The following is a 19,876-nucleotide window of genomic DNA, read 5'->3' on the forward strand; positions in this document are numbered from 1 at the left end:
GTTAAAACAATAACTGGGGGAATATTATTCCGATCTTTTAACCAGACTAGACAAAAAAATTCATGAGAACAGACCTGGTTTTCAGGAGAAAAAAATCATCTTTCATCAGGACAATGAACCTGCCCACAAAGGTGTTATGGCAATGGGAAAATTAAGTCAAAGTGCATGAAATTGCTGTGACTATAGGCATTTAAAAAGAAATTGTAGGGTATATTTTGCATGAAGAATCGCAAACGAAAAAGCTTTGTGCAAGATGTGTGCCACGCTTGCTCACAGCAGATCAAAAACGCACTTAGATGAAAATATCTGAACAGTACTTGGAGCATTCTAACATTCGTCTATTTATTACTATGGATGAGACTTGGATTCACCATTACACACCAGAATCAAAAAACAGCAGTGAAAACAGTGGACAGAAGCCAGTTGTTCAGTGCCAAAGAAGACGAAGTTGGTTCCATCAGCAGGAAAGGTCATGGAATCAGTGTTTTGGGATGCTAAAGGCATTTTGTTTATTAATTATCTTGAAAAGAGTTAAAACAATAACTGGGGGAATATTATTCCGATCTTTTAACCAGACTAGACAAAAAAATTCATGAGAACAGACCTGGTTTTCAGGAGAAAAAAATCATCTTTCATCAGGACAATGAACCTGCCCACAAAGGTGTTATGGCAATGGGAAAATTAAGGGATCTGCACTATGAATTGTTGGAACATCCACCAAATTCCCCAGATTTGGCTCCCTCTGACTTCTATCTCTTCCCCAAACTAAAACTCTTCCTCACTGGTCAGCGTTTTTCTTCAAATCAAGAGGTGATTGCAGCTGTAGAGAGGTATTTTGCAGACCTTACCGAGAACCACTACAGGGACTGGATAATGGTGCCAGAACATCGCTGGTATAAATGTATTAGTCTTAAGGGAGATTATGTTGAAAAATAAAAATAATTTTGAAATTATAGTATTGTGCGGTTAGAAAATTCTTTGTAAAAGAAAGGTTAACACAAAAGAAATTCAATCGAAGTTCATAAAAGTTTATGGGCACTCTTCTCTTTCGTTCTTAGGCCAAGAATTTTTCAGACAACCCTCGTATTATTATTATCTCCTATGAACAATTTTCCCCCAAATCAGTCTATTACTCATAAGTACTCCAATATTGTCATAGTTAATATTTCGTGCTTCTAATCAACTTCTGACTGAATCAATCCATGGCCTTGGTCTTCCTCAGGGTCTCTTTCCTACCATCTTGGCATTCAACACCTGTTTTGCTAACCTTTCCTCACCCGTTCTATTTAAGTGGCCATCAGCTTTGCTTGCACATTCTTGAATTCTCAATGTCAAGTTCCTTCCGATATCTTCATTTTTAATAAGATTCTGCCATTAATCCCATCTGTTCACTTCCCTAAACAATTTTGATCAATTACTTTATTTCCAACCAATCTGTCAGACCATTACTTAAAACTGGTTTGAACACTCTTTTGTAGACTGGTAGTTTGGTGTTTTTGCTAGCTTCTGTCTTATTTGATATAAATTGATTCAACTGGCTAGCCACCATATCAGCTTTGGTTATTCTGTTGTCTATTTCTGAATTTAATATGCCATCTTTCCTAAAAAGTGTGTCTAAATAGCTGAAATACAGTAGAACTTGGTTATAACGAATTCCACGGGACCGCATATATTTGTTCGTAATAACCGTTATTCGTTATATCCAAGAAGGTCATAATTTGAGCGAATTAAAAATGTTTTCAGATTTTTCTCAGCATAGGTATATTGGGCAACATAAATACATATGTGCATACATATATATAAAGAACAAAAATTTATTTTTAAAACTTCACATTTTTACATAAAAAAATCATCAAGCGTGCTTTGCTTTGCACAAGATGCATATTTCAGACGTTTGAAATTGTTCCTTATACCACTAAGATGCTTGAATATGTCGTCTGAACTTACAGATCGTGATTCCATAAATCTTGTTAAAATATGCAAAGCACTTTCTGCTTCACACCAGGTAATGATTTTCTCATCATTGCTATTTTCTTCCTCGGAGTCACTACTACTATTATCTTCTTCTGGTGTATGAGAGATTTGTTTTAAGATGTCAGCGTCTGTCGGTATACCTGAAGTTGCAACGCCATTATCAATGTCTATAAAATTATCAATCTCTGCGCACGTTTCAAAATTGTTCAAGTTTCACACTTTTAATCACGCTGATAACGGCAAGTCATCCTCTTCATCTTCTTCAGATTCAGTATTCCGCAAGACTGGCTTTCTAAAAACAGTTTTGTATTGTAGACGATGACACCAAATTCCAAGCATCACTCATTAAACGTATTGCGTGAAGTACACTGATCTTCGAGTCGTAAGCTGTATAAAACTTCAGACAGCTGTATAAAACAATCTACTTGATAGTTTGTTTTATACTACTTTGCAATTTCACGTGAATGCTTATGACAGATGTAACAACTTCGAAAAAAAAATCTTGCTAATAGTGTTGCCATCTATGGTCGAGGCCAAGAACTTTTCAGACCACCCTCGTATTGTTAGTATAGTTATTCACTGTTACCTTACCTGCTTCAATATGTTTTTCTGCTTTTTCTTGTACAGGTCATTTTTCTTGTCCCTTTAATTATTTCTCAACTTTTTCTAATTCTCTGGTCGATTGTCTAATGTTTTAATCAGGATATTTCAAGTGTTAAGTTATCCTCACATATATCTTCCACAACAGTGCTGCAAAGCTTCTGCTCAGATATACAAGTTTCTTTCTATCTCTAGCAGCTTCGTTTAACTTGTGCTTATGTTTGTTATGTCCATAACCTTGTTCTTATGGATTTTTTGGTGCCATTTTTAAAGCGACCTAAATTTAACAATATATTATTATTATCATGTGACACCTCCAAGGACTCATCATGGGAGGGCACTCTACTCTACATTTTTCCCCTACTACTTAATTCTCCCACTAAACACAGCTACAACTATATAACTAAATGCACTAAATATAATAAATTCACTATATAACTATAAAGTTGTAGTTATATAGCTACAACTATATAACTAAATGCACTAAATATAATAAATTCACTATAAATTACAATAATATACTACATATATATATATATATATACCGAATTAATTCATGAAAACAGAATAAATCATGGAAAAAGTCATTAATTTCACAGGAGTTTCCTAAAAACACAATAGCACACAAAATAACCTCGAACTGTAACAAAATGTGTTCTAGATTATTTACAGAAGCTCTTGACAACATGACACATAACTAGCATTTATACAAACAATGAGAGAAAGTTGATAGTCCAAAATAGAAAACTGACATATCAGAGAGAAGTGCTCTAACCACTAACACCAAATAATTTTATTTCTCATTAAGTCCAGAAGATGCTTCTATTGAAAACGCTTGATATGTCCATAATAGAAAAACAAAATAAAAAATTATTTAAGCTGCTTTATTTAAATATATAACAGAGTTTGTGTATTTTGTGAAGAATATTCATAGGAGAAAAAAAGGCATAATTTTTATGTCTAATGAACTTGAACTACTCAATAATAACATATATTTTCATAATTTATTTAATTAAGCAACGTTAATACATAATTAAAAAATAATAAGGATACATTTTAAAACATTGTTAAAACAGAGTATTTGTTAAATTTAATTATTTTAATGAGAAAAATGTGGATGTGTATATTACTTATGAAAATTCAATGACATCTACAGTAATACAAAAATTTAATGTATGAGATTCTTGAATACTTCTAATTTAAGCAAATTGAACCCAACAGTTGTATATTTTATATGCATTATTAACAGACTGAATAACCACACATGGTAATGATGTGCAAATAGGTTCTTCTACTTCTTACAATATGGGTCCAATACATAAAAAAAAAATAATAATTAAGATGAAAAATCTAAATATTATTAACATTTGATCTCCATGGAGTCAGAGACTCCATGGAGATCATCGTGGGAGTTACTCACTATTGCATACAATGCTCATCCAACTGCATTCTGATTCAATGTGTCCACATCCACAACATACTCAGGCAATGCATTCCACTCACCAACCACCCTCCATGCAAAGAACCTGCTTCTCACTCCTTTGCTCACACCATCCTTATACAGTTTCCAGCAATGGTCTCTTGTTCTACTCCCTCTCCCATTCTATGAAAAATCTCTTCCATGTCTAACTGATAACAACCTCCCTGACCAGCTTATATGTCTCAATCATACCCCCCCCCTTCCTCCTATTCACGAGGATCTGCAACTTACATTCTTTCAATCTGTCCTCGTGCTCCATATTCCAAAAACCACCGACTATCTTTGTGAATCTTCTCTGTATCCTTTCCAACATATCCTCGTCACCATGAAAATCCGGCGACTGTAATCTGTATAACTAATTGGAGATCATGCTATGAATAAGATGTAGCCTACTGGTTATCAGCTGGAAAACTTTAAAATCAAGTTCACTACTGGCAACATTTTAAACCACACAAAGAATTTTTTGTGCAGCTTTTTTTTATTTATGATCATACTTATTTTATTACAAAGTTTTGAATATATACATTTTTTTAATGTAACTGGCACATAGTGGTATAAAGGAACACATGATAATTATACTATAGGTTAAATATTATATTCTATTATATTAAAGTATAGGTTAAATATAAATATCATTCCTTCAAATACTTTGAGAGATTGCATCACATGACATAATTCTTCAGTGTAAATTTTTAAAAATACAAGTTAATCTTAATTAGATACATAGAAAATGAAAGGAATATCACATTTTATCTTAGCTATGTTAAGAAAGCCACTACATACAAATTTGGGTAGCTTAACAATAACAAAGAGGAGTTATTGAAATGCCATGTCATTATTGGAGATAAACTAGTAATTTTAACTCTTAAAATTTAAAGAAAAATTACTGTATTTTATTTAGTCTGTATACATATAATGTTTCAGTATACAATTTCCATCCATATACAAAAGAGCACACACTTAAACAAATATGTACAGCTATACTTAAATAAATATGACTATAAATTAGTAATGTACTAATTAAAAATAAAGGTACCACTTTCACCATTATTCATCACTTTCATGAAGTAATAAGGAAGTGAAAATGATAGATGTTAAACTGTGTATGGGTGCCAACGAGCAGTTGCATTGAAAAACACACAATAGAGCTTCAAACTTACTTAAATAATTTCTTGTTCTTCTCTTTTGTTTCATCTGCCTCTGCTTTTTTTTTTATTTTTTCGAACTGCACTGTTTACCTCATGGCCTCCAGCTTTTCAGAAGGCAAATTAAATTCTTTCCTAACTACTTATCTGCACATGACAGTGATGTCCCATAAGTTTTATAACTCTAACTCCATACACATATATCAGTTAAATCTAGCACAAATCTTTCCTTTTGTGAATGAATAGCTCAAAATGATAGCAAGCCATGAAAATGGCATAAAAACAAATGGAGGTAGAAAAGGATACATCTTACATGCTTAAAAATTTAAATCCAAATTTAGTGTCTAAAACTCACTGTAAAAAACAGTAATTGACACAGGACCAATATTTAAAACTTGACCTTTATGAAATCAAGATCCATGTTTAGCATTAAAGAAAAGGAAACCACTCAAAACTTAAAAATAGGAGATATTTTAATTTATATTAACTGATAATCAAAGGTAGAAACTTTTAATTAAGTAAATTTAAAATGATTTCTTTGTATGAAACTGTCAGCTGTGCATTCCATGCTACACATAACAGACTGTAATGTACAATAATTGCCTTATTTACTTACAGTGGCAGGAGAAGCACGTGCAGTATGTGTAATTGAATGACCTTCTCCATCTAATGTACTGCCCTGTACAAGGTATGTTCCTCCACCTTGATGGGCAAGTATCTGACTTTGGATTCCAACACTTGCTGATTCTTGGTTAACACTAGTCCCTACCTATTAAAACCGAAATGTAAATGAACATATACATCTGCCCTGTTGACCACAGCCACTTCATTTTCAAAAAACTGGAAACACTTCAGCATTTATATCTGGCCTACAATACTTTTCCACTAATCAGCAAACTGCCATACTTGCCACTTCAAAACATGATATGCATCATTATAAATGTCAAAAAACAATATCATGTACTCACATCACCCAATATTGTAACCTAAGCCATTTTAAATAGTCAAGCAATAACTTATTCAATAAGATGTGTGCATTTTTTCCCCCAAGTTTAAAATAACTTTCACACACATACAAGCACTTTATCTTCCTCTCTCTCTCTTAAGGAAAATATGAGGCATTAAAAATAATACCGACTATATTAGTACAAAACATAAATGCAAAATGCATAAAACAAAACGAGTCAAATATTTGTTCATTTATATTATATATAAATGAACAAGTTCAGGATATATATATATATATATATATATATATATATATATATATATATATCCTGAACTCAGATAAAAACACATTCCTAGTTAGAGAAAAGCATTAAATGAAATATTAAACTTGAATATATTATAACTATAATATGACAATATTATCAGAATATCATCAATATAGAAGAGAAAGAGCTATCCTGTTATATTATAATATGCTGCTTTAAAAAAGATAGGCATCATCATAATTTGTCCATCAACTCATTTCTTAGCAGAAGCATACACACTCTTCTTGAAGTTCTCTGATGACATTATTAGATTTGTGCTGTAATCCAATTAAAAGATTAAAAGGAATTATAATCAGCATTCACTTGCTAGTAAGCAATGAAAAATTTTGTAATTTTCTGTATCTGTAATTGAAAATTTAGTGTGGATAATAATGAAATCAATAGATCCACACTCTAATAACATAAGGTTGCTGGAAAGTCATTGTAAGCAAGATGTTGTAAATAGAACCATATTTACCATTGGCTCAGTGTTGTGAATTGAGGTTTTGTTCCTGGAAATACATTTGAACTATAAAACACCACACCAAAATATGGCACTTCAATAAAAAAAATGATAAAAATACATTTATTTAATAATGCAAAATTGAAATATTAAATAAGTTAAAAGATTTACGCAGAGCTTCTTAAAAAAGGTGCAAATTCTTCAGAACTTTGAAATATTTTCAGGTAGCACAACAAAACATTTCTGACCTGATTTGTCATCAGTTTCCAAACTGCTTTGACCAGAGCCACTTTTTCTTCTTAATTTTTAAATTTCAAAAGCCTCTATCTCTATAGCGTAAACTTAATGATGTTCAACATACTGTATTCTCAAATTCACTTTTCCTCTTTCTGGAGATTTATGCAGACACAAATATGCACTGTACTGTAAATGTACAGTACAGTACTATAAATGTAAATGATGTTAAATTAAACTGATAAATGAAGGGCAAGGAAAAATTACAACAGCTTTCCACAACTGCAGTCTGAAGACTACTTGACCTCTTAACCAGTGGAAGTGATCTGTGCACACCTCATAGTGATTTTTTTAAAACAAATATGTATACAATATTTTGTAATGTAACAGTTAGTGAATTAAAATGAAACAATGTTGATCATTTACACAGTTAAAAATTTTATTCTCAGTTATCTGGCAACCTACTATAGAATATGCATCCTGATTGTTTTGCTTCTATGGCATGAAATTTCATACAGCCACAACAGAATTTATACTGGTCATAAAGTGTGGATGGGACTACTATATATCATTTAGTTACTGGTAGTAATTCTTCTAGATAGCATCCCCCCTCCTCCCAATATACACTTCAATGCTTCTTTGCAGAAATAGAAAAACTGGTTTCAGTACTAATTCAAGACAACTAAGTCAGTACTAGGAGTACAGTTCTGATTACAAATGAATCACTGGATTAAAAATCACACTTACACAAAACTAATAATGGGGGGGGAGGGGATACTGAAAACTGTGAATTATTACACAAAAACTAAGTTTTGCACTGCTAGTGTTGACATAGAATTGGATCCAGTATGCAATACACTAAGGTGTGTGTGTGCACATGCATTAAACTAAAGTTTTCTGAGACATTTACATATTAAATAAGAAATGGCTTATCTACAGTTACACTGGACATGTTCAGGGACTATTAACTATTCAATTTTAATCAATGAACTAATTAGACATGAAACAATCAATATATGAGAGTGATATAGCACTGCTCCTCAGATGCACTGTGTATATACTAAACGCACACACACACACACACACACACACTTAAAGTTCCAATAGTGATCAATTTATGTATTACCCTATGATTCATAGACTATGAAGAAATCCAGCTTGATTATGCATGAAACATAGGGTAATATATAAAGTCAATGGATACTCCCATGGGCAAGGTGCATCATGCCATGTAATGTGTCACATGTTTGTAGCAGATATAAATTAGAGGAATATGATGCTCCCAAGTCAATGCAACTGAGTCTAGGTAATATGGCTGTGAGAAGGGGAGCTGATGGAGTTTGAAACAAGCATTGTGATAGGATGCCATGTTGCAGGCCTATCTGTTCAGCAAATTGTTGACAAACTGGGCCATCCCAGGTCAACAATTAGTGATATCATACTGAGATAGAAAAGCAGGGAGTCAACTGCAAGTACTACCTGTAGTGGATGACCAGCACACTCATTGAATGTGACCATAGGGTGCTGAAGGATAATATGTAAAATCTGCCATTTATCAGCCAACATGGTGAATGCAGAGTTATCTGTGTTGACGGGAACATGAATTTGCACAAAAACATTCAGAACTGAGGTTCACAACAAGTGGTCAAGCAATGTCTGACTTCTTATACAATGTCACATCCACATGCAAGTCCCATGTTATCTGAACCAATATGGGGTATTGTCTTCAGTGATGCAAAGAGTATGTACAGTAGGATGAGGAAGCTTGGAAAGCTGTATTATAAAGTGACAAATCATGCTACACTCTCTATCAAGCAGATGGACAGGTGTGGGTGTGACAGATGCCTGGTAAACATCTCTTACCAGAGTGCATAACCCACTCTATGAAATTTGGAGGTGGCAGTGTGATGGTATGGTCCTGTTTTTCCTGGTTTGACCTCGGATCTTTGTGGTGTCACAAACATTGAACTCTGAGTGATATCTGAACTTTCTGGCCAATTAAATGCTTTCTACTTTGTGGCGTTTCTACAGAACTGACCACTGTCTCTTTCAGTGTGTCATAAGGCTGCTGCTGTAACTGCATGGTTTTTGGATATGAATATCACCACACTTGACTGGCCTCCACTGAGCCCTGATCTCAACCCTATTGAACATCTGTGGGATAAACCAGAGCATTGAGTTGAGGTCAAGGGACATCTGACCCCCCCCCCCAACAGTCCAAGACCTCATTACATGTCTACAGGAAGAATGGTCCAAAATTCCCATTGATCACTATTGTACGCTTGTGGAAAGTATGCCCCATAGAATTGCTGCAGTCATCACAGTGAAAGGAGGTTCCACATCTTATTAAGGTGGGTGGCATGGCTGTTTACTTCTTACACTATGGTGTCTGTTGACTTCTTTCCAAGCAGTGTATATATATATATATATATTAATTTATATAGAATTAAATCTACTGCTCAATATAATCGGCAGAAATCTCCCAGAATGGAAGATTTCTGACTTGAATCCAACTTCCAACAGGATATTACCACACTGACTAAGTATAAAAATACAATTAAAAAATGCAACAGGTTCCATTATGACTACTAATATTTAAAAACTATCAAAAGAGTGTTTCCCTACTAGCTCTTAATTTTTCTCTCTGCAAAACCCATCAAAAAGTATTTATCCTATCTTTACTCATTAATACATACTTTAGTTTCTACTGAATATAGATCACAAGAACTTGATCAATTTGATATCACAAATTAAGAGATTATACATTTTACCAAATCAAAAGAAACTTAAGATATTAATCAAATCACAGATATTCTTGAAAGGCAAACTGCAGGCAATAATTTTTTATGATCAGGTAAAATTAATTTCTGGCAGGATATGGAGTGATGATGATGATTTTTGGTTTTCAATGGCGTAAGGACAGCAAAAGTCATACTGTGCCACATCATAGCAATACACAAGGTAAGACAATCACAAACATCCCTTGCAGCAGGATTTGAACCCATGACCTGCTGGTTAGAGAGGGGATATGCTAACCACTCAGCCAATCATGAGATGGGGGATGGGATGATGAATTTGCATTTGGTGGTATTTAACTATGTTTATTTCAGTATAAAAGAGTCTAAAACTTGTCCAAATGGCACATAATCCTTCTAGAGTATTTTTTTTCAAATTAAAAACTATATTTAATTAAATTAAATACAATTAAATATTGTAAATTTCAGTGAAATGTTTTTTTTATATTTTAGATGCCATGTTATTTAGATACCACCTTCCAATCCCAGACCCCCTGATACACTCATTATTTTAATAACTGAAAGCAATGCTAATGCCTGAGTTCCCTTTCCCCACACACTCACACTGAAGAAAGGAACTGTTCAACAGCTCAGTTAGTATTTAATTTATCATGAACATGAAAAAAGAAGGATAAAATGTGAAAATTTAGATGTGAATAATAAATAAATATACAAAAAAATTAATAGTAAAAATAAAAATTAATAGTAAAAACCAAAGCTGTACCTTTTGTAAGTTCTGACAGATGCCTAATTGAGAATCCCTTGCAATTGGTCTCCTCTGGCTCAAGGTTTCCATGCCCATTCCATAACATTCATCTGCTGTATTAACCTGTCTACAAACTCTGAAAGCCACTCTGATCTCTTTACCTTCCTATCAATGAGACTTGACCTTCAGTAATCTAGCCAATCAAAATAGTGAAATCATCTTCCTAGGTCATCTTAATGTCCACAACTCCAACTGGCTTCCCTTTTCCAACACCACTGACCAAGCTGGACATGATGCAAGTAGAAGTGTCTGCTATTAAAAGCAATGACCAAAAACAATTTGTATATTGACTTACTTGAATTTTTGATAACCTTCTCTACACTTTTAAAACTCTTGATCTTTTTTTTATTAAAATTGTTCACTTTCCAGAGATACACTATAGCGATCATCTTACCCATAGGTAACTCAGATCACAATCTTATGAAAGGCACCTCCCATAGAAAACAACCTTCCTTCAAACAATCTCAATCACATATCCTTTAGTACTATAAAGTTACCAAGTGAGACGATTCCAGAACTTCTACTGTTCTTTTCCAAATTTTAACTATAGCTTCTGCTTTTCTGACCCAAATGCTTGCTATGAGTGAGTCACATATATTATTCTCCTAGGCAAGAAGGCCTTCCTTCCTCATTTTACTCAAAATTCTCGTCCACTTTCTACGCCCTTGTTCAAAAGAAAATGTACTGAAGCTAGTGAATAAAAAACATGCTGTACGTGGCTTGCAGCAAGAATTCTAGATTCATACTCAGTATATGCTGAAGCGCAGCAAATCCAAATCTGACTTCATGGAGACCAATAGCAAAAAACTCATCTTCCATCCAAATAGAAGGCTTTCTTACTGTCCCTGCCCCTCTTTAATCTAGATAGCATTACTGCTACAGCAACTAAAGTTAGATAAAGCTGACCTCCTGACAATCCTCTTTTCTTCCACCTCCTGCGCAGATTCAAGGGACATTGCCTCTTACAGTAAAAACCTCACAAGAATACTAAACAACTCAGACACTAAAAAAGTCTTCTGGTCCCAATAGTATCACTGCAAATACACTTGAACATTGTGTCTAGCCCTAACACCTGTCGTTTGCTGACTCTACATTCTTCTTATGCTCAGCTGGAATTTATCCCAAAGCATGAAAACAAGCATACAACCTATTCCCCCACCACCACCACCACACACACCAAAAGAAAAGAAAAAAAAAAAAAAAAGAAGAAGAAAAAAAAAAAGAGAGAGATAAAAGTCTGCCATCCAACTACCAATCACATGCCATCCCCTCAATCCTCTCCAAAATAATGGAGAGAGACATCAACCTAAAGGCTACCAGTATCAATTCTGCCAGTCTAGATCTGGCAGACCTCTTAGCTTACATCACTCACCACTGGAGTTCGATGGAAAGGTCTGGAGAGACATGCTGTGCTGTTAATGTTGCCATTTCTAGGCTTTTGTTCATGTTTGGAATCAGGGTCTACTATTGAAACTGCCATCCTGTAATTTACCTGCCACCCTATGTAAATGGGTAGCCAACTTTCTGTGGTTATTCACTGCATGAAGTTTGCTACTAATGCAGAAGTGACTCAAGGCTGTGATCTATCATTTACCCCTTTCTTCTATTATTCATGTCGATGTTTCTGGAACAGAAAACTATGTACACTCTGGAATGTAAATAAATAATTTATAATCTAAAATTAATTATTTACAGCTGGTGTTTCACTACCTTAAGCTAGCATTATCAGAGTCAATTTAACACTCAGTGAAGACAGAAATTAAAATGACCTCGATAACAGGGTCAGTCACATGCATGGAGGACAACAATGCCACTCTTCATGGTGATTGCTGTTGTTAATGCAGATGGATAGATAGGGCAGTGTGCCAAAATCTGTTTAAAAGCATACTGTCTGCTGTGCTGCAGTTAATCGGGTTCTAGAGAACTTGTGACAGTTCCAGGAACAGTCTCTCCAATTTAAAACAGGTTTGTAAAGTAGCTGGGCTGTCTTCCATCTTATGAAATAGTTTTTCTCTATGGCATGCTGAGATAGCCTGCTTTTTTTTGTTTCTCCATTCTGAATGTATTTTTGTGTTCTTTTTTTCTGACCAAAGTAGTTCATTCTGTCTGTCCAAAATATTGAGTTCCACACTGGCAGGGGATGCTGTAGACACCTGGGAAGGAGAGAGGGTCTTGGCGATCCTTAATTTGCCTTAAACAGATAGAAATTTTGTTTTGAGGTTTGTACAGAGTTCTGATTTTGGGTTGTTTCAGGAGGGAGCCCAGTTCCTCTGCTGTGCCTTTGATGTAAGGTAATGATATAGTGTATATATAGTCTGGTTTGGTGGATGGGAATTTGTTGTTCTTTTTAATGAGTTTGGCCAGAGTTGTTTTTTTTTTTTTTTTTTTTTTTTTTTTTTTTTTTTTTTTTTTGTTGTAATATCCTGTACACCTCTTGTGGATACATGTCAGGAATTTGATGATGAATTATTTATTTACATTCCACTGTCTATGTAGTTTTCTGTTCCAAAAACTTCAACATGAATAACAGCGACAGCTACGAAAATTTAAACATGAAATTACAACCCCTTTCTTCTACATAAAAACAACCTGCTCTCAATCACCACTAATACTACCCACAGCTCAGATGATGACAGTACACTCCATTCATCCCACTCATTTCCAACAAACCATGAAGGTGTACAGACATCCCAAGCTTCAAGATCATTTGCAACCAGTGCCTTCGATGCTGCCTGAACCCCATATAATCCTTCAAATTCCAATAAAATATAGTCTTGCCTTTTCTTTCACAAAAACAGATCTCAGATCACCTTCCCTTAGTAATACATGAGTCACCAAACAGAATAAGTTATTCCAGCTTGGAGTGACATTTACCTCAAGCTTCTCTGATAAATGCAGCACATCAATAGGTGTCTCAGCCTATAAAAATTTAGTCCTTTACCAGTAAAAAGGCTGTGTACAAATCATAAATCCACCCATCCTTAGAATACTGTTCACATCTGGGGTGGGTGGGTGCATCTAAAACATTCTTCAATATTCTCGATGCTGTATAGAGGAGAGTAACTCGGCTCATATATGATTCTTTCACCACATGCTCCTAAAACAGGTTGTCCAACATCCTTTTTTTAGCACAACTGCAAATACACTAAACTTGCTTCTCCTATTCCTCTTTTATTTCACCTACAGCTATCCTCCGCAACAGCCTTCTCATGATGTGTTCTCAAACAACTACAACCCTGAACTCTAAGAAAAATGTCAATAAATTTCTTCTTTCCCAATCCTCACCTGTTGTACTCCCGCCCCCAGCATTCATGTGCTATAGGTTCTTCTACCTCTCATGCATGGGATCGATATAAAAAAAATAAATAAATTCATTTGTAAATTTTGAACATTTTGCTTTTATTGTATTATTTTTCATGTTTATTTATAATTATTACGATAATTTACTTTAAATCAATTTGTAAATAGATTATAAATTAAATTATAATTTATATTATAAGAATATTATAAGTTATTATTTTTAGTTTTTGATAGCATTATTATACAATACTTAATTATATTTTGTAAGAAATAGAATATGGTTATTTATCTGGAATGTAATAAATTAACCTGAATTTCTGAAATTACTTTTTCACTCCCCCCCCCATTTTTCGTGATAAATTTATTACTAATCAATTATAGAATGGATACTTAGGGGAAAAAATATTGTGTATCTGCCATGACATTCAGCTGTTATGAAAAAAATCTTCAGGTTCAGCAATATGATATTAAGAAATATACATTTAACGCTTAATGACATAACTGATTTTCAAAACAAAGCATCAGTTTTGAGAATCACACTTTTTAAGGAGAAACACCTATCTCAATTTTGTCACCATATGACTTATTTGTGCACGCTTCCTAGGGCATTCTACATTGCTGCATATGTAAACCTGAAATTCCCTATAGAAATTTAGCAGTTGCTGGGAAGTGTAAGCATGTTGCAATTTTTGGAGAAAATTGCATTCAGAATAAGTTATATTGATAATTCTGAATTATTTAATATATTCATCAATACTTATGGGATAACAGTTTCAATTTCTTTTTCTTTTTTGGTGTTCTTTAATTATCTCAATGAATTTCTTACATAGAAAACTGCCATATTATAAACATTTCGAGTAATTAAAAACACACTCATTTTTAAAATTTACTGGAATCAGCCCATTTTTGCCCTTAGTGAAGATATCTACTTGACAAAACTGTAATTTCATCATTAAAATTTCATGATTGGTGTTCTTTAACTATCTCAATGAATTTCTTACATAGAAAACTGCCACAGAAGTAGTGCTATATTATAAACATTTCGAGTAATTAAAAACACACTCATTTTTAAAATTTACTGGCATCAGCCCATTTTTGCCCTTAGTGAAGATATCTACTTGACAAAACTGTAATTTCATGATTAAAACATACTGCATCATTTTAAATGCAAATAAAAGAAAACAACAAGAATAACAATCAGTGTTTCTTTTCTTTTGCTAATGTTGCTATTAAATTGAGGATTATAGTTTTTTTTTTTCATTCTTACCTCCCTTTAATACAGCCAATGAAAAATTTAAAAGCCTATTAGGTGCAAAAGCAACAAAATCACTGTACTTGCATTATTTTGATACTTTTTTTTAAATAACTGGATTAATTTTTATTTCATATATATTTTCCTTTTATTATTATTATTTTACATCAGTCACTGATACATCAATAGGTTTCAAACTGCATATCTTGAATAAAGCTTAATAGTATCTTAATTTAATTTTTTTTTTTTTTTTTTATAATCTCAAGTGATTTTCAAATGTTAGATGTAGAGATTATATTATCAAGAGTTTTCTTGTATTTCTTGAAAACACACACCTACACTACATGAAATTTCTTTCTTTCATTCTTTCTGTGGGGGGGGGGGGGAAAGAAAGAAGCAGACTTGACAATGACAAGAAATGCCACTATGTCATTCATTCTACTTCTACTAATTCATACTATGAAAAATTGAATTATGTTATCATACAGACTGAATGAATCAATCAATCAATCACAGATGTCAAATGGATATGCTCCTTGCTCCAGTCATTTACTTATTGATAAGAATATACTGTTATTAGTAGTTATTTTATGTAAAAAGTATATCTTTCTTCTTCTTCCAATTTTTTAATTCTCTTAAGCACACAACCCAGCTGGCTAAGTAATTAGTGGATCCACCAACCATCCAATAAGAATGTGAATTCACATTTCATGAATACATATGTTTTGATTGAGGTAAGAATGAATTTCATCATCTGCATGAGACTACTGCCTCATTTATAGGAAGCCTAAAAGTGGATTGAAAAAGTACCATACTTGGTCTCAAGAGCAGGGTTTCCAGATTTTAAAAAAAATAAATACATAAATGAAAATAAATAAATAAAAATAAAAACAATAAAAAATCCAAAAAAAGATTATATAAAATTACAATTAAAAAAAAAAAAAAAAATCCTGAGCCCACCCACAGTACTAACGTACTATGGTTTATAACCTTTCATGGGTGGGATTCACATTAAAAAAAAAAGTGAACATTGGTACTTTCTATAGCATTTGGTTATACAAGCAGGTAGATATCTAAAGTATTTGAAGTAGAAAAAGCCATCAAAGGCTTGAAATGTGGAAAGGCAGCAGGAGTACATGATATTCGACCAGAAATGATGAAGTATGGTGGTATAAAAGTCTTACAGTGGCTGCACGGCATAGTTCAGAAAGCCTGGATAGAGGGACAAATTCCCAATGATTGGAGTAGAGCTCTCATAGTACCCATATAGAAAAAGGGAAATAAAACTGAATGTGAATTACAGAGGTATTTCCCTACTAAGTGTTTCTAGCAAGATCTATGCAAGTATACTTGAGAAACAGTTGAGAAGAATTGTGGAAGAAAAGCTTGGTGAAGAACAAGCTGGATTCAGGCCAAATAGATGCTGTCAGGATCAGATCTTCACTTTACGACAAATAGTTGAGAAAGCATGGGAATATAACAAAGATCTCTATTTAAGTTTTGTTGATCTGGAAAAGGCTTATGACAAGGTGCCAAAAGAGAAGCTATTCAATATGCTACAGTTATATGGTGTCAATGGAGCATTATATCAAGCAATACTTAGTCTTTATTTGAGTTGCAAGTCAGCAGTTAGAATTGAAGGAAGTACAGAAAGATGGTTTCATGTTAAATCTGGTGTGAGACAAGGATGTACATTATCCCCTCTGTTATTCATTATCCATATGGATCACATTATGAAGAAAAGTAGTATTAAACATGATATCACAATTGGAGATGTTAATGTCAGCTCTTTGCCTTATGCAGACGATGTTATACTTCTAAATAAATCCACAACAAGTTTGCAAGATTCCTTGACTAAACTGAATAACTGTTGTAATAGATATGGTATGAAGGTGAGCAATAAAAAGACAAAGACACTTGAAATAGGTAGAATCGTTGAAAATGTCACTGTGTTTTGAACGGAGAACCTGTGGAACAAGTAAAACATTTCAGCTACCTAGGCACGATTTTTAGTGAAGATGGTAAATCAAATATGGAAATAGACAACAGAATCAACAAAGCTGGTATGGTAGGAAATCAATTGAATAAATTCATATGGAATAAGAGAGAAATTAGTCGGAACACTAAATTAGCTGCATACAAGACCATGTTCAAACCAGTTTTAACTTATGGATCTGAGAGCAGGGTCAGAAGTAAAACATTTGACCAAAGACTAGAGACTGCAGATATAAGAGTCGTGTGAAAGATTATAGGCATGAACAGATGGCATCAATGGCAATATCATATTAAAAACAAGGATATTAGGAAAGAACTTGACATTGTCAGCAACCAGGAATGCATTAGCAGAGCTAATCTCAGGTGGGATCACTTAAACAGAATGGGCAAGGAAAGATTAGCAAAACCAGTGTTCTCTGCCAGGTTGGCAGGAAAACGACCCAGAGGAAGACCAAGATATAGGTGGATTGATACGATACAAAGTGCCTTAGATGATAGAAATATAATTTTTGATTTTTTTTTTTTTTAATGTTGGAGTCTTGACAAAATTGTAGATAGGAAGTAAGTAATGATGTAAATTTTTCATGTAGTACTATCATATCCTGTACACCCTTTGAGGGTACATGTCAGGAATTTGATGATCTCTCTCTCTTTCAATTTTTGTTTCTCTTCATAACTTTAAACTCATCATTTACGCACACATCCTTCATGTTTCTAGACTACTGGTACATGTGTAATTCACTTCACTTCACATTTTAGTAATTGAATGTACCATCAAAACAGGAAAATTCTCCTAATTATTGGTCAATTATATATCCTGAATTCAATATATTCTTTCACCTCTAGATAATTTTTGTTTCAATGGAAAGTATGCACTATAATTTGTGGCTTGCCAACATGAAATATGTTAAACATTCACTCACTCACTCTCTCTCTCTCTCTCATACATGCACAGAGACAAGCAGACACTTTATTATGAACAGCATTTAATAATGAGTGGGGGCCCCTCTTGGCCTTAAGAAAGATCTGCATTCTTTGAGGCACTGATTGAACTAAGTGTCTAAAATGTTCCTCTAATGAGTTTTGTAATTACTATCAACAATGGCACTGCTCACCTACTGCAGATTGAATGGTGGCACATTGCTGCTGCGAATTTCTCATTCTCCTTCATCCCAAAGATGCTCTATTGGGTTGAGATCTGGGAACTGAGCTGGTCACTGAAGTAAAGGAAACTTGCTGTCATATGTTCCACAAACCACTTCAATAACATTCACACTTTAAGGTATGATGCACTGTCTTGTTGGAAATTCCCATTTGATAATGAGTCAGCTGTTGCATGAATGGGTGAAAATGATCAGTGAAGGTGTTAAGATAGGCTCTGGCATTCAGGCAGTATTAACTGGTATCAGGGAACCTAACACATACCACAAAAACATTCTTCACACAATTATACCCCTGCCACCAGCCTGAGCTGTTGCTACTTGAGAGGAACGGTCCATGGCCTCATGTCGCTGCAGCCATATTCTGGTTCTGCCATCAGCAGGATACAATACAAACCAGCATGTCAGACCAGGCAACCCTTTTCCAGTCATTAGCTGCCCAGTGTTGGTGATCATGTACCCACTGAAGCCGCATCTCTTTATTTCCTTGGCTGACAGCATTTGGCCCCAGGGTGGTCGTTTCTACCCTATCTGTTACAGTGTCTGACAAACTATGAGCTCTAAGATCTTGTTGTGAATACCACCATTGTTGTATACCGAGCTGTGATTTGAATGGTTGTAGTCCTGCAGTGATTTTCACAATTATTGCCATTCTTCTCTGAGCTCAAACATGAATGAGCTGTTTCTGTCCACAGGGCTGCTAGTGGCTTGAAGTTGTCTTTATTACACTACTCCTGTATGCCCTAAACACTGTTGTGCATGAAAAGCCAAGAAGATTAAACATTTGTGAGATATTAGCAGTAGAATGCCTGCTACCAACAATCGTACCTCATTCCTTTATAAAAGTCGTGCCTTTTATCCATTCTGATGCATCAAACACATGAAGACAGAACTGTCAGAAGCTTGTCTGCCTGATTTATATAGCAAACTACATCTATGCAACTCAATGTCTTCAGGAACAGTCCATTTTCCTAAATGGGAAGGTGTTCATAATAAAGTGCCCACAAAAGGTAAACCTCTAGTGCAATTAGTAATATGAATGAACTTGGGATTTTTTTTTTAATTAATTTTATATATATTTTTGTATTTTGGATTAATGTCTAGTAATATAGACACCCTGCTCTGGCTCAAACATTAAACTTTTAAGCAAATTCAGGCCACCAATAAACAATGGCAATAGTCTCACACTGCCCAGTGTAACACTGTTCCCATATGAAACAGTCAACTCACCACAGGGAAGAGAGAAAAAGTTTCTTATATTGGAAGTTGTTCTCTGGTGAATTTCCTTCAGAACAGCACTGATCCCAAGAAGGTTTTGTCTGGGACTTCTCGGTAGTTCAGTGAATTCATTGTAACAGTGCTTACTCTACATGCTAAATGATTATAATAAATGCCATATATGTCTTTAATGTTATGGTGTGGAATTTTTATGTGCTCTAAAGTATTCTTCACCTCAACA

General features: G+C 34.1%; 1 protein-coding gene across 4 annotated transcripts in view; it reads right to left on the reverse strand.

The window, feature by feature from the left end:
- Window positions 1-19,876, reverse strand: part of LOC150095560 (DNA-binding protein RFX2-like) — a 663,123-nt gene that overhangs the window by 355,401 nt on the left and 287,846 nt on the right. For 2 of the 4 annotated variants that reach the window (XM_090410811.1, XM_090410809.1), the window contains exon 8: window positions 5,816-5,968. The exons of the other annotated variants lie outside the window; for them this stretch is intronic. In XM_090410811.1, coding sequence (XP_090266937.1) covers window positions 5,816-5,968 — 153 coding nt within the window. The remainder of the gene's footprint in view (window positions 1-5,815; window positions 5,969-19,876) is intronic. 4 annotated transcript variants of the gene reach the window in all.

This window comes from Typopeltis vanoorti, chromosome 20 (assembly GCF_054136105.1).
Source record: "Typopeltis vanoorti isolate ZY-2024b chromosome 20, IOZ_Tvanoo_1.0, whole genome shotgun sequence".
Lineage (NCBI taxonomy): Eukaryota > Metazoa > Arthropoda > Arachnida > Uropygi > Thelyphonidae > Typopeltis > Typopeltis vanoorti.